Source organism: Rhizophagus irregularis, chromosome 4 (assembly GCF_026210795.1).
Source record: "Rhizophagus irregularis chromosome 4, complete sequence".
Classification (NCBI taxonomy): domain Eukaryota; kingdom Fungi; phylum Glomeromycota; class Glomeromycetes; order Glomerales; family Glomeraceae; genus Rhizophagus; species Rhizophagus irregularis.
In genome coordinates, this window is record NC_089432.1 from 2,579,812 (window position 1) to 2,593,512 (window position 13,701).

At 24.2% G+C, this 13,701-nt stretch overlaps 4 protein-coding genes across 4 annotated transcripts; all 4 read right to left on the minus strand.

Annotated features, from left to right (window-relative positions):
* Positions 1-3,558: 3,558 nt before the first annotated feature.
* On the minus strand, positions 3,559-5,031 carry OCT59_023893 (uncharacterized protein; the record flags this gene model as incomplete). The annotated part of the gene is made up of 1 exon (XM_025332347.2): positions 3,559-5,031. The coding sequence occupies one exon, from the start codon at positions 5,029-5,031 to the stop codon at positions 3,559-3,561; it is 1,473 nt and encodes a 490-aa protein (XP_025173247.1).
* A 343-nt stretch (positions 5,032-5,374) lies between these two features.
* On the minus strand, positions 5,375-5,587 carry OCT59_023894 (uncharacterized protein; the record flags this gene model as incomplete). The annotated part of the gene is made up of 1 exon (XM_066135039.1): positions 5,375-5,587. One exon carries the CDS (start codon positions 5,585-5,587, stop codon positions 5,375-5,377), a length of 213 nt encoding a protein of 70 aa, XP_065991106.1.
* Positions 5,588-6,975: 1,388 nt separating this feature from the next.
* On the minus strand, positions 6,976-9,449 carry OCT59_023895 (uncharacterized protein; the record flags this gene model as incomplete). The annotated part of the gene is made up of 5 exons (XM_025327032.2): positions 9,052-9,449; positions 8,899-8,965; positions 8,625-8,809; positions 8,199-8,547; positions 6,976-8,081 (listed from the first exon to the last, which is right to left on the minus strand). Exons 1-5 carry the CDS (start codon positions 9,292-9,294, stop codon positions 6,976-6,978), a joined length of 1,950 nt encoding a protein of 649 aa, XP_025173248.1. The 5' UTR covers positions 9,295-9,449.
* Positions 9,450-10,441: 992 nt separating this feature from the next.
* OCT59_023896 (uncharacterized protein) lies at positions 10,442-12,741 on the minus strand (the record flags this gene model as incomplete). Its single annotated transcript, XM_066135040.1, has 6 exons — positions 10,442-10,702; positions 10,817-11,560; positions 11,637-11,979; positions 12,062-12,243; positions 12,338-12,407; positions 12,514-12,741. 6 exons carry the CDS (start codon positions 12,739-12,741, stop codon positions 10,500-10,502), a joined length of 1,770 nt encoding a protein of 589 aa, XP_065991107.1. The 3' UTR covers positions 10,442-10,499.
* Between the last annotated feature and the right edge of the window lie 960 nt (positions 12,742-13,701).

The following is a 13,701-nucleotide window of genomic DNA, read 5'->3' on the forward strand; positions in this document are numbered from 1 at the left end:
AAATCATAAATTATTGCCATCAATATTTATATTTCTGATTAATAATTTAACAATATTCTAAAAATTTTATTGGCAAAAATTTTTTATAAAATACAGTATTAGTCAAAAAAATATTCAGTGCGAATAATATTTATATTGTAAAATCATTTCAAGGTTTAATCTAGATCCTAAAAAAAAAATTTTATTAAAAAAAAAATTATAAAAATTTTATCAAAAATAATTTCTTTAGTGGATTGTAATTTAATGTAAAAGTACTCATATTCGTAATATTAGATTTTTGAGAGTTTCTCCATTTTTTTTGAATTGATTATATTTTTTTTTTAAACGGTTATTCAATATTATTAAACATGATGATCAAATGCAAAACGGAATGCGCTACCCATGCCTTCAAAACAGCCTTATCAATTTCATTTTGTTCATGTATTGATAAGGGTTAAATTGATTCATTGTAATCAGCTTCTTTTAAACTAGCACTGTTTATATTATCTGTTCTTTATAATTTCTAATCTTGTTTTCAAGTGATTCTTGCCAGTAACATTTAGCTCCAGAACAACCATTAGCAAGATATAGGATATACGTCCATTTATCCTGCGTCCCCAATACTTTGGACAATTAGACCGACAGTGATTGTAAGTTGCGATATCGATGTACTGTATATCAGATCTATTATTAAAAGTATTTATTTATGAGTCACAGTAAATCAAACTTTATGATATTGATAGTGCAGTAAATAACTGTTTTGAAAATATTATTAATATTTGCGTCTATTACACTACGTTTTGGATCGGTTCATATGATCGCCAATTCTCACTTCTACTTCTTAGAACATGGATTACTCAATGAAACCTAAAATAATCTTTTTTTTTTGTATATGTTTCACGTTTTTCCGCATATAAATGTAAATTATAATTTAATTATAAAGAACCATAATTGTCATAATTTTTTAAAAATTGTAACGAAAACAAAAGTACTGTAAAATTAAAAAAATCACCTTTTTTTTTAAAAAAAAAATATTATTTCTACGGCATCCTATAAGAGAACAATGATCTAGGTTGCACAGTTGAACAACTTTACCATAATGACGAACACAATGTGTATATTAATTATTACCAGTTTGCTATTGTCCTATAAAATTAAAGAGTACCGATGTATGAGTAACACGGGTCACTGCAACGATTAATTAGCAAAAGGAAATTCATAAATAGTCTATCAAGAAAACGAATAGGAATTAAGGAATTTAACGTCACCCTTATTAGGGACCGCAAATCAGATACTACCACCCCACTTAACATACTTTTCTCCAACTCCAATAAAGTATGCGTATGAGGATCCTTATCATGGTCCTGCCATAATTATAATGATTCGGTATCCTGAGATGACGCGTGTGTTATCAGTAAGAAACAGGTCTTTTACCTTATTTTACTTTCACCTTTACCAAATCTTGTAAATCTCATACAAAGGTAATTCGCAGTTCTAGTGTTCTTAGAACTTTCTCTCTACTCTTTTGACTGGTAAAGGAGAAGCAGAACAGAGGCTGGAATGAAATTTTTTAATATGACACTTGAAAATAATTTATTTTTCCTACTTTTACGTGGACGCCTTAAACTTTTGCAAGACTTGGAAGTTGGACTAACGGTCATAGTATGTTTAACAATTCTTCCCATGTTTTTATATGTGCATATTATTAAGCGCGTAAAATATTATTAAACACGTAAAATATTCAAGTAAGGAATATGGAAAATTATTGCAAAAGTTTATTATTGCAGAGATGGGATTTGAAAAATTAATTAAAAGGATAGGTATTTTTATAGTATTTCTAGTTGTACAAACTCTTTGTGATACAATATAGGTTTATGATATACTGCGCATCAATAAAATCAGTGGCTTGCGTTAGTTATTCTGTTATAGGTTGTTAAAACTCATAATAGTCTATATGATTGCAAATATATAAATTTTAGCTGACAAAAAATATCAGTCCGTCTAATATCATTTCGGAATTTTAATAAGTTAAATTATTCACTTCTTTTACATCTTTTACGATAATGATCTATTTAGAAAAATAAATTTTATGCATGATAATATGATCAATATAATTATGATGCTCTTACCATATAGTTACATATTATTTTATTACCATATGACAATTAAGGAGAAACCCATGTTAGTCATATAATGAATGATAAAGGGGAAAAGTTGATCACCATCATGATTTTCTTTTAATAATACTCGTCCACTTTTCTTTACAACTTATTAATTTCATTTTCTTTTAATATAATTAGAGATAAAAAGTTTTATTAACCAGTTATTCCCCCGCATCAATGACATTATTTATAACGTGTCCTTATTAATATTTTGCGAAGAGAACACAATATGGCGCAACTTGAGATACGTCAGATATGTCACTATTCAAATGTCTGCACCTAGCTCGATATAACGATTATGCGATGAATTTCACGATAAAGCAATTTTTTTAAAATTTATCTTTATATATGAACATATAAAAATCGTTATATCAAACTTACAAAGAAAATTTTGATATAGCGATACTTTTTAATGAATCGAATGGTTCGTTATATTGAGTTCTGACTGTAGTTTGCATTATATTTTTATTAATAGACTTTGAAAAGAGTTATTATAAAAAAATTATTTCTTTAGTAAATTAGTTAGTCAATAACTTTCGTAAATGTTATTGTTATTGTGCATGAAGTTTAATTGTTGTACGAATTATATAAGAAATGATTTAATTCGTCCCTGTCCATATTGTTTATAAAATCACACGGAAAAACATGGCAAGAATTTTAATGACCAAGGAAATTAATTTTAAATTACACTTAATTTGTGATCCGGATGTCGACCAGTAAAAATTCGTAAATAATAAGAATCTGCCGTCGTCACAAAGAGAAGTGATTTTTTAATTTTTATCGGAAGAGAAATTAATAATGCATTCGAAAGCGCTATAAAATACTGTGATACATTTTCATTTTGTTGCACTGGATGCATTGATACCTTACCCACAAAAATGCCAATTAAAAAATTTCGCCCCATTTTTTGATAGATCTCAATGATTTTTTCGATTATCTCCGAAAGTTTACTACAATAAAAACAAGTAATTATTATCATATGCCTCGGGTTTGGGTTTATACTAAGCGATATAAAAATAATATAAACAAGATTTAAATTTAAACGTAACGATAGTTTTCTTTTTTAAACGATATTTAATAAATTTAAATAAATGAGACTCCGAAATTGGGAGAATAAATATAAAATATAATAAATAATAATGATAAAATATTCATTTAACAAGTAATATATAATATATACATATAATAAGCAAACAAATAAGGGTGATTGATATGTTACCCTCCCACTCAATAACTGTATTGTTATGCATGTCACTCAAGATCATGCCTAATTTTAACAGTTTTTATAATTAACTTATGCAAAAATAATGGACTACTAAGATCAAACACAACCCTAATAGGCTAGACTAATATATTTGAAAAAAAAAATGTCAACCATAATCAAAAGCCCATTGCTATAAACGTAATTAATCATTGATTAATTAACTTTTTTTTGAATCCATTCAAAATCATCAAAAGTTTGACCATATGAAACATTCTCATAATTTTCAACTATTCCTTCTGCTTTATATCTTTCCATAAAATCAATATTATTTAAACAATAATTGCTAGAACAATAAAGTGGAGTAGTTTGTAATAAAATTGGATGTCTTCCTTTCCAATTATCAAGAAATAATTTTATAGAATCTAATTTTGGAGATTCATTAAAATAAAATTTAAATTTAAATAAACAATTTGGTGAAGATTTGGCCAAAACTTCAAATAAATGATCCCAATCAATTACCCTATCATTATGTTCTATATTATAACTATCAAACATATTATTAACTAAAATATATAAACCATTCAAATATTGACAATTAATTAACAATTTTTCTAACTCTAATATATTACTATTCCGGATGACCAATTTAAGATATTTGAGATATGTACAATTTTGATAAATAGCTTGAATGATCCTCTTATTATTATTCTCATCATGACTTACATAATCAATATTTATTTCATTAAGATATCCTCTTGAATTTTCAATTAATATTATTATAACCTTAATTGGAACTCTTCTAGCTTTTAAAACTTGTAAAAAGGGAAATGATAATCGTTCCAACCAATTACATGCCTTTAATTCATTAAAATTATCATCCAATTCCAACCTTTTTAAATTTACAAAAGAAGTTAGAGTCTTTGTAACAGGTATATTTGTTGTAGTAAAATGTTGTATAATATTTGCATGTTTAATTAATGAATTTTCAAGAATTTCACAAAATGGTTCATCTGTTTTATAATGACACTTTGTTATGAATTTAATACTAAATAATTTTTTTGGTGTTTCAATCAATTTAATAATTTCATAATTATTATTATCATCTTGAATGAAAAGTTCCAATTCTTTAATTAATTTACAAAATTTTGTTAATCCATTTAATACTTCATCATTTATATTAGTATTACAACTAAGAAATCCAATTTCTGAAAAACAATGTTTAGCTCCAGGAATATTTTGTATTTTATAATCAAATTTTTGTGGTATATAAAGATGTGTGAATTTTGTATTTTCATTAATAAAAAGTTTAAACATTTCTTGTTTAATATTTAAAATTTCTTTTTCTTCATTTATATTATTAATTATTATCTTTTCAATTTCTTTTAAATTTAAATGTCTACAAAAACTAATATAATCAAATAACGGTTTGTTATATGAATTTATTAAAAATTTATAACGTTTTGTTAAATGATTTGTTAATTTTTCGTTTGTTGAATGTGAAACAATAACTTTTAAAAATAATTTTTCATTTCCTCCCTTCAAATATTTCCATGGATTTTTCCATAAAATTGGTACAAGTATTTCACACCATGTCTTGTTAACTAAAATGCATGATCGAAGCGTCTTTTTATCATTTTGTAATTCTTCAAATATCAAATAGAGGACGTCTCCGTTTAAATTGAACATTTTTAGAAAGAAAATTCTCTTGTTAAAAAAAATATTAATCATATTGTATTACTTAATGACGTTTCATGTTGTACACTCACTATACCACATTTATTGTACAAATATAGATATATTTGCCGTGTGATCATGATCATGCGAGTAACAGAAATTCACGTGGGCAATCATTTTTCAACAAGTGGTCACGAAGATCATTACGTAATTAATGCAGATCTTAATTTAATCGTCAATTTTTTTTTTTTTTAAAACAATAGTTTTAGGACGTACATTAGAGTATTTTTTTGAATATATTGCTATAGATATTTTAACAATTTAACAGAATATATTACTTACTTGAAAAGTTCTTTTATTCTACTTCTTCAACCATCAATGAAATTAATTCACACTTTATCTCTAAATATTCTTCTTTTTCAATATCATCTATTCTCAAATTAATATTTTTATTATTTCTTTCTTCAAATTCATATTGTATATTTTGCTCAACTGGTTCAAAAAAGTCTTGTTGTAGATTAATGTTAAGAGCCAAATTAAATAGATTAATATTATAAATGGATATCATGTATTTCTTTTTACCTAATATTTATTATAATAAAAATTAATATTTTTTGATGTTGTTTGGCGTGCCAATGTCATTAGACATTCAAATCATTTCGATGCTACTAAAATTCCATTAAATAATTCTTAAAATAATTTGCCCTGAAAGTTGTATTACCAATTTGCTGTAATGTCTTTTGGACTAATTCTTTGACGACAATTATACCAGAAAATACATACAAAATTGTGACGTTTTTGTGACCATCTTTGGATTTATAAACACAAGAAAACCCATCTCCATCTGGGACTGGCTCATTTCACCGAGACCGACAGTTTTGAAATCCTAATCCACTTACCCTAACCTAATCCTAACCCAATCCCACCCTATTTTCTTACCTAATTCCTAAATTCCCTTGTCGGTGAGATAATTGTCGGCAAAACATTTGTCTGCGAAATGACCCTGTCGGCGAAACGACTGTCGGTGAGATAATTGTTGGTGAAATGATTGTCAGTGAAATTAATGCGACATTTCCATCTTTGGTAAACTTGATAATTGACTTGTAAGCATCAAATTATATCTGTTGAAAGTTTTTCAACCAACCATTCTAAATTAATAACAATTTTTGTTATAAACTGAATGTCATTTATATCATAAAGTCATTAATAGAAATTGAATCAGTTAACAATTCGGAAAGGTGATCAGAAATTTCTCTCGAATCCATTTAGACATAATCATTATCTATATTTTCTTTAGATTTTTGTTTATTTTGTTTGGTAGTTGATGACAATTAATACATTGTTTAATTGGATTTTCGGGCATTTTAGCGTTAAAGAACAAGTTATCATTAAGATTTGTTTGTGGTAGCCTTGACAAATCATTTTGTAAAAAAAAAATTACTAATAAAATATATCATAAAAGAAGAAAAATAATAAAAATAAAAAATATATCGTAAAGAAAAAGGAGAGAAAAGGATAAAAAAAACAAACTATATATAATATGATAAATAAACTATAAAATAGACCATCACAAAATATATAATTATTTTCGTGTCCACTTTTCTGGGTGATGCTGAGTTAAATTTTTGATTTCACATTGCACATCGAAATGACATATCAGTTATACTGGTGCTGTGAAGGATTGATAATTAAGAGAAACAATAGTAACAACTAACAATAGTAATCCCTATTTTAAACTACTTTATGTAATTAAGAAATGATTAATGTCAAATGTTCAGTATCGAATATTTGCACGAAATCATTAAACGAAAATTAAAGAAACGTCCAATAAATAATACAAACGAGAGAAATTTATATAATTTATATTTATACATTTATATTCAACATTAAAAAAAAGAATCATTAATAGGATAAAAAAAAATATCAGTTTATTTACTTATTAAAACAATAAACTTTTTAATTATTATGTCCTAAATATTTCAATTTATTTTGTGCACTTTGAAATCCTTGATTAGCAGATTTTTTATACCAATAAATGGCTTGATCTATATTTTGTTTAATACCTTCCCCATCTTCATACATTAAAGCAAGATTATATTGAGCATCACAACATTCCAATTTTGCTGCTTCTTGAAATAATTCAAATGCTTTTTTCTTATCAATATTAGTTCCAATCCCATTATTATAACAATAACCTAATAAATTCATTCCATCTGAATGATCTTCTGCAGATTTTTTAGCTAATTCAAAAGCTTTATTATAATCCTTTTCTGTACCATCACCATCAAGATATAAATTAATAAGATTACATTGAGCTCTAATATTACCTAAATCTGCTGCTTTTTGATATAATTTAAATGCTTTTTTCATATTAATTTCAGTTCCAATTCCCATACTATAACAATATCCTAACCTATTTATTCCATTTGGATTTCCTACTTTTGCTAATTTTTTTGATAATTCAAAAGCTTTATTATAATTTTTTTTAATACCTTTTCCTTCTATATATATACTAGCAAGAACTAACTGTGCTACAACATTTTCTAATTCCACCGCTTTTTGATATAATTCATAAGCTTTATGTTTATTAGTACAAGTTATAATTCCATGATAATTAAAATATCCAAGTAAATAAATAGAATTTGAATCATTTTGATTATTATTATTATTATTTAAAAGCCAATTATAAATTTCTTGTAATTTTATCTCTTGATTATTAAAATAATTTAAAATATATCTTCTTATAACATATTCTTCTTTACCTTTATTTAAACATTGAAGATAAAATTTCATTAATTCATCAATCACAATACCTAAATCTTCTTCAGATATATTTTTATGAATATATTGAATTGTTGGTTCTGTTTCTTTTATTTCTTTCAAATAAATTTTATCAAAATTTTGAATAATAATTTTTTGTGATTCTTTAAATAAATCATTATTATTATTATGATTGTTATCTAACTTTTCATTATCATCCGTTTGTATCTTAATAATTTCTCGTAATTTAGAAATTATTTGATTCATTACTGGTCTATTATCTGATTCTCCATTCCAACATTCTAAGACACCATCCGACAAACGTTAGAATTACGTTAGAATTAATTAAATGTGAAAATTGAATAAAATAATAATTCAATAGAATTTTTAAAACAAAAAATAATTTGAGCGATATTTACCGATATAAAGATTAGAATAATCAAGAGGAGTATTTGAAACAATAGTTTCTCTGTAACCTTGTAAAATTTGGTTTACCAAATTAGAATCGTACAATTTACCTTCAAACGGTGATTTACCACTTGATATCTCCCACAAAAGTACTCCAATACTATAAACGTCGCTCTTTTCATTAAATATAAACGATCGTACTATATTATTTGATTCAACAATTAAACATTTTGGATCAATATAAGGAATTTTATCAAGTAAATCTGATGATTGTTTAGATATTTCTTTGATTCTATTTGATAATCCAAGATCTACTAATTTTATAGTAGTATTCCTATGAACTAATATATTACCAGAATTCTATTATAAAATAAAATATAAGCGATCAAACCGTAAAGTGAATTTAAATAATTTAACGAAAAAAATAATTTAATTACCAAATCGCCATGTATAATTCCTTTATCATGTAAAAATGATATAGTATATGTTAACTGGTACGCCAATTTGTATTTGTCTTCCCAAGTAAGATTCTTAAAGTTCTCTTTCAAATAACTACGAAGAGATCTACCATCAACATCTTCCATTACTAATAAATATTCTTTCGCTTGATCATTATGATTTTCTAAAGAAAATAATTTAATTAATGTATTAGAACATTTCTTTCCTTTTTTTTAAAAAAAAAAAATCTATAAATTCGAAATACGCATATACCTTTATTTGTAATTCCACAAAAGTTAATGATATTTTCATGAGAATCAATTTCACGATAAAGTTTAATCTAAATTTTACAAAAAATAAATTAGTAATTAAATTATTATAAATTACTAAATTAAAATATAATATTTTTTTTAAAAAAAAAATTACCTCTTGAACGATTTCTTTTATATCAACATTATCAATATTAAAAGATTTTAATATAAAATAATGATCCGAATTTTTCCATTTTACACGATAAAAATTTCCGAAATTCCCATTACAGAATTTTTCAATATATAGAAAATCATTATAATCATAATATTTTAAGTTATTTTTAAAAATATTTTCTTCAATCCAATTAATCCATTCATTTGTATTTACGGTAACTTTATTATTTTTTATGTCGGACATGTAATCCTTATTATTAATAATGATTTTGATTATATATTTTTATTGGAAATTTTTTTTGGACATGAAACTTGAATAATAATTTAATTTTTTAAATAATTATTTTGAAATACTTTATTGGAAAAGAATTTTTTTTTCTTTTTTTTTTTCTTTAAACGTATAAAATCTGATTTCATGCATAAATGTTATTTGTACTAAAATAATTTTGTCATACCTTGTTGATCAATCATATGACTTGAATACAACATTTATTCGATGCATGATTTTAAATTTTTTATTACAAAGATTTAACAAATTATGACCAATCTTGACCAGATTCAAAGTATAAAAATATAATATTCATATGACCATTACGTAATTAATATAATAACATTAATTACGTTGTTTTATTGTCGGAAATTTGTTTTTATATTTCTTTGGCACATGACCAAGAATTCTTCCTTTTTACGATATTAATAGCATGCATTTATGGTCACATCTCCGTTTAACATATAATATTTGTTGTATAATACTATATAAATTTATTTTCATATTATTCTTTGCAATTAATTACGAATGATTAATTGATTGAACAAAAAATGATTGTGATCGACATCGCACAATATTCCAAAAATGATTAAGAAATGAGACTCATGTGTTATTTCAATCATTTTTTTTAAAATGTGCATTTTTATTACGTACGGATAATTTTAAGAAAGAATTTACTTAAATAGTTCATCCATACGTTTAGCTCACCTATTTGTCATCTATTTCCGGTATAACGTTTAACCAAATTTTTAAGAAAAAAACATAACATTTATTTTTGACTATAAGCTTTTCTTTATTTATTTATTTTTTTATTGATTGTATAAATGAACAAATTATAATATAATTTGGCATGTGAATAAAAAATTATAAATTTCTAAAAAAAGGAGGTTTCACCTTTTCCGTGAGGTGACCAGTGACCACACAACAAACACATATGCAAGCGTATATCATGGGAATATCAAACATAATATTTTGCAAATCTTTATTTATTATTTAAAAATCAAAATAAAAAATAAAAAGTATAAACTATATAGAATCTTATATTATCACGTGACATAATGGATAGCAGAATATTTTAACACTTTAACGGTATTTGAAACTAAAGAATAATAAAACCTTCTATTTTGCAAATAGTAAAATATTTTATTAAATTTCTCAAAAATTTCATGTAATAATTCATTCTACTCTTGAAGATTATTTAATCTAGTTTGAGCACTTTGAAATCCTTGTTTAGCAGATTTTTTGTACCAATAAATTGCTTGATTAATATCTTTTTTAATTCCATTCCCATTTTCATACATTAAAGCAAGATTATATTGAGCCACATCAAGTCCTAAATTTGCAGCTTTTTGATAAAATTCAACGGCTTTTTCCATATTAACATCTGTTCCAATTCCATTTTTATAATAATAACCTAATAAATTTATCCCATCTGAATATTCTCCTTTTGCTGATTTTTTTGATAATTCAAATGCCTTTTTTTGATTTATTTCAGTACCTTTTCCTTCTTCATACATTAAAGCGAGATTATATTGAGCTTTAATATTTCCCAAGTTTGCCGATTTTTGATACAATTCAAATGCTTTTTGCATATCAATATCAGTTCCAATTCCAAGATCATAACAATATCCTAACATATTTATTCCATTTGAATGTTCTCTTTCTGCTAATTTTTTAGATAATTCAAATGCTTTATTATAATTTTTATCAACACCTTTTCCATTAACATACATATAAGTAAGATCAACTTGTGCCACACTATTTTCTAACTTTGCTGCTTTTTGATATAATTCATAAGCCTTTTGTTTATTAATATTAATTTTAATTCCATGATAATTAAAATATCCAAGTAAATAAACGGAATTTGAATCATTTTGATTATTTAAAAGCCAATTATAAATTTCTTGTAAATTTAATTTATGATTATTAATATAATCAAATATATGTTGTTTCCTTACACTTTCTTCTTTTCCTTCATTTAATTCCTTAAAATAAAGATTAACCAATTCATCAATTATGATACTTAGATCTTCTTCAAATATACTTTTGTTAATATTTTGAGTAGTCGGTTCTATTTCAATTATATTCGACTTCATAAAATTTTGAATTATTTGAGGTAATTCTCTATTTAAATTTGGTACATTCTCTGATTGTTTTACGTTTGTTTCTGTAATAATTGTTTTTAATTTATCAACGACTTGAATAATAGTTGGTCTATTGATCGGTTCGTTATTCCAACATTCTGAACAGATGTAAAAATAAGAAATTAATATATCAAAATACGTAAAATCATGATGTTAAAAAAATTATATATTTACCAGTATAAATCTTTATATAATCTTCGGGTGTATTTGGTATAGGGGTTTCTTTCAGTCCTTGTGAAATCTTATACATTAAACTAAGATCATAATTCTCTTCATCAAATGGTAATTTCCCACTCGATATCTCCCATAATAATACACCAACACTATATATGTCGCTCTTTTCATTTAATAAATAGGTTTGTATTTGATTGTCTCTTTGTCCATTAAAACATTTTGGGTCAATATAAGGAATATAAGGAATCGTCCCGAATAACTTGATTTTTTCATCAATTCTTTTTGAAAGCCCAAAATCGGTCAATTTGATATTATTTTGATGAATTAATACGTTATTTGAGTGCTATTATTAAAATATAAAGAGAACTATTAAAATTATAGTCAAAAAAAAAAAATACGTATAAAATAATAATAAATAAATTTACCAGATCGCGGTGTACAATTTTTTCGTCATGTAAATATGATACGGCACAAGATAGTTGAAAAGCCAAATTAATTTTATCGTTCCAAGTAAGGTTTTCAAAATTTTCTCTCAAATATTTACGAAAGGTACCACCATCGGCATATTCCATCACTAAATATTTTTTCACTTGGCCATCTCGATTTTCTAAAAAGGAATTATTAATGGATATATCAAAAAATTTTTTTTTATATATAAACATATATAAACACGTTATTTCAATTATATAATATATTCATACCTTTATTATCTGTAATTCCAAAAAATTTAATGATATTTTCATGAAAATTAAGTTTGCGATAAAGTTTAAGCTAAATTAATAAATAATTTAATATGATATAATATAAAAAAAAATGCAACTAATATATATATATATTAGTTACATATAACGTATTGTTATTATATTTTATTTATTACCTCACATAATATAGTGGCGTTGTCTAGATTAAAAGATTTTAATACAAAATATTGATCCGAGTTTTTAATATTTGCGCGATAAACATTTTCATAGTCCCCGTCGTCGATTCTTTCAATATTATAAAAATTATTGTACTCGTAATATTTTATATTATTTTTAGATATAACTTCTTCAGTCCATTTGTCAGAATTTCTGGAAGTTTGCAATTCATCTTTGTTATTAGACATTGAAAATATTAAAAATTTTCTAAAAAAAAAGTTTTTTTTCAAAAAAAAAATTAAAATTACTCACAAAACCATGAAACGTAAAAATGTGTATTAATATAAATAGTACAGAGCAGGATTTTACTTGTTTACATGTTTTACTTCGGTTGGTTAACCGTGCATTATTGTTAAAATTGATTTCAAACCACGTGTTCACTGCATGAAGGAATTGTTAATCATTTTTCGGAACGTATCATTTTTAGTAATACATATGTATATTTTTTTATTTTACATTTTAAAAAAACAATGCAATACTTATTTAATATTTTATTACATTAACCCCCTTATGCTTTACTAAAAGAATTTTTTAAGAAATAAAATAAATTTTCAAAAAAAAATTTTTTTATTATATTTATTATAGGATTTATTTATTTATTTATTTATTTTATTTATTTATTTATTTATTTTTTTTTTTTGCGATATCGATAGATAAGAATCCGTATACAAGCCTCGCGGCAAAGTTATAATGATCGACATCTGGCTTGCCGTAACGAAAAATATACATATATTTACAGTGGATTTTCAATTAATTGAATTCGTTAATAGCCCTTTTCATTTTAGCTTAAATGATTTACGTTCAAAATTTAAATTTAATAAATTTAATTTAGTTATAGATAATTTTCTCTGAGATTATTACTTTTAGGTATTTCTATTGATCTACTTATTAATAAAGAAATTTTTTTTTTTTTTTTTTTGTTAGTAACGTGCGCGTTAACTAATGTTGAAAAAAAAATTCAATATATTTTGTTGATCATTTCCATTTTCGAGATTTGTTACACATTTCGTTACCAAGTATACCAAGTATTAGAAAAATGAAGTTTAAATTAGAGCTAAAAAAAAAAGTAACACTGAAATCTTCGTAAAAAAAAGAAATAATTTATATAAAAAGAGGGAATTATTGTATTTTATTCTTAAAAAAATTTC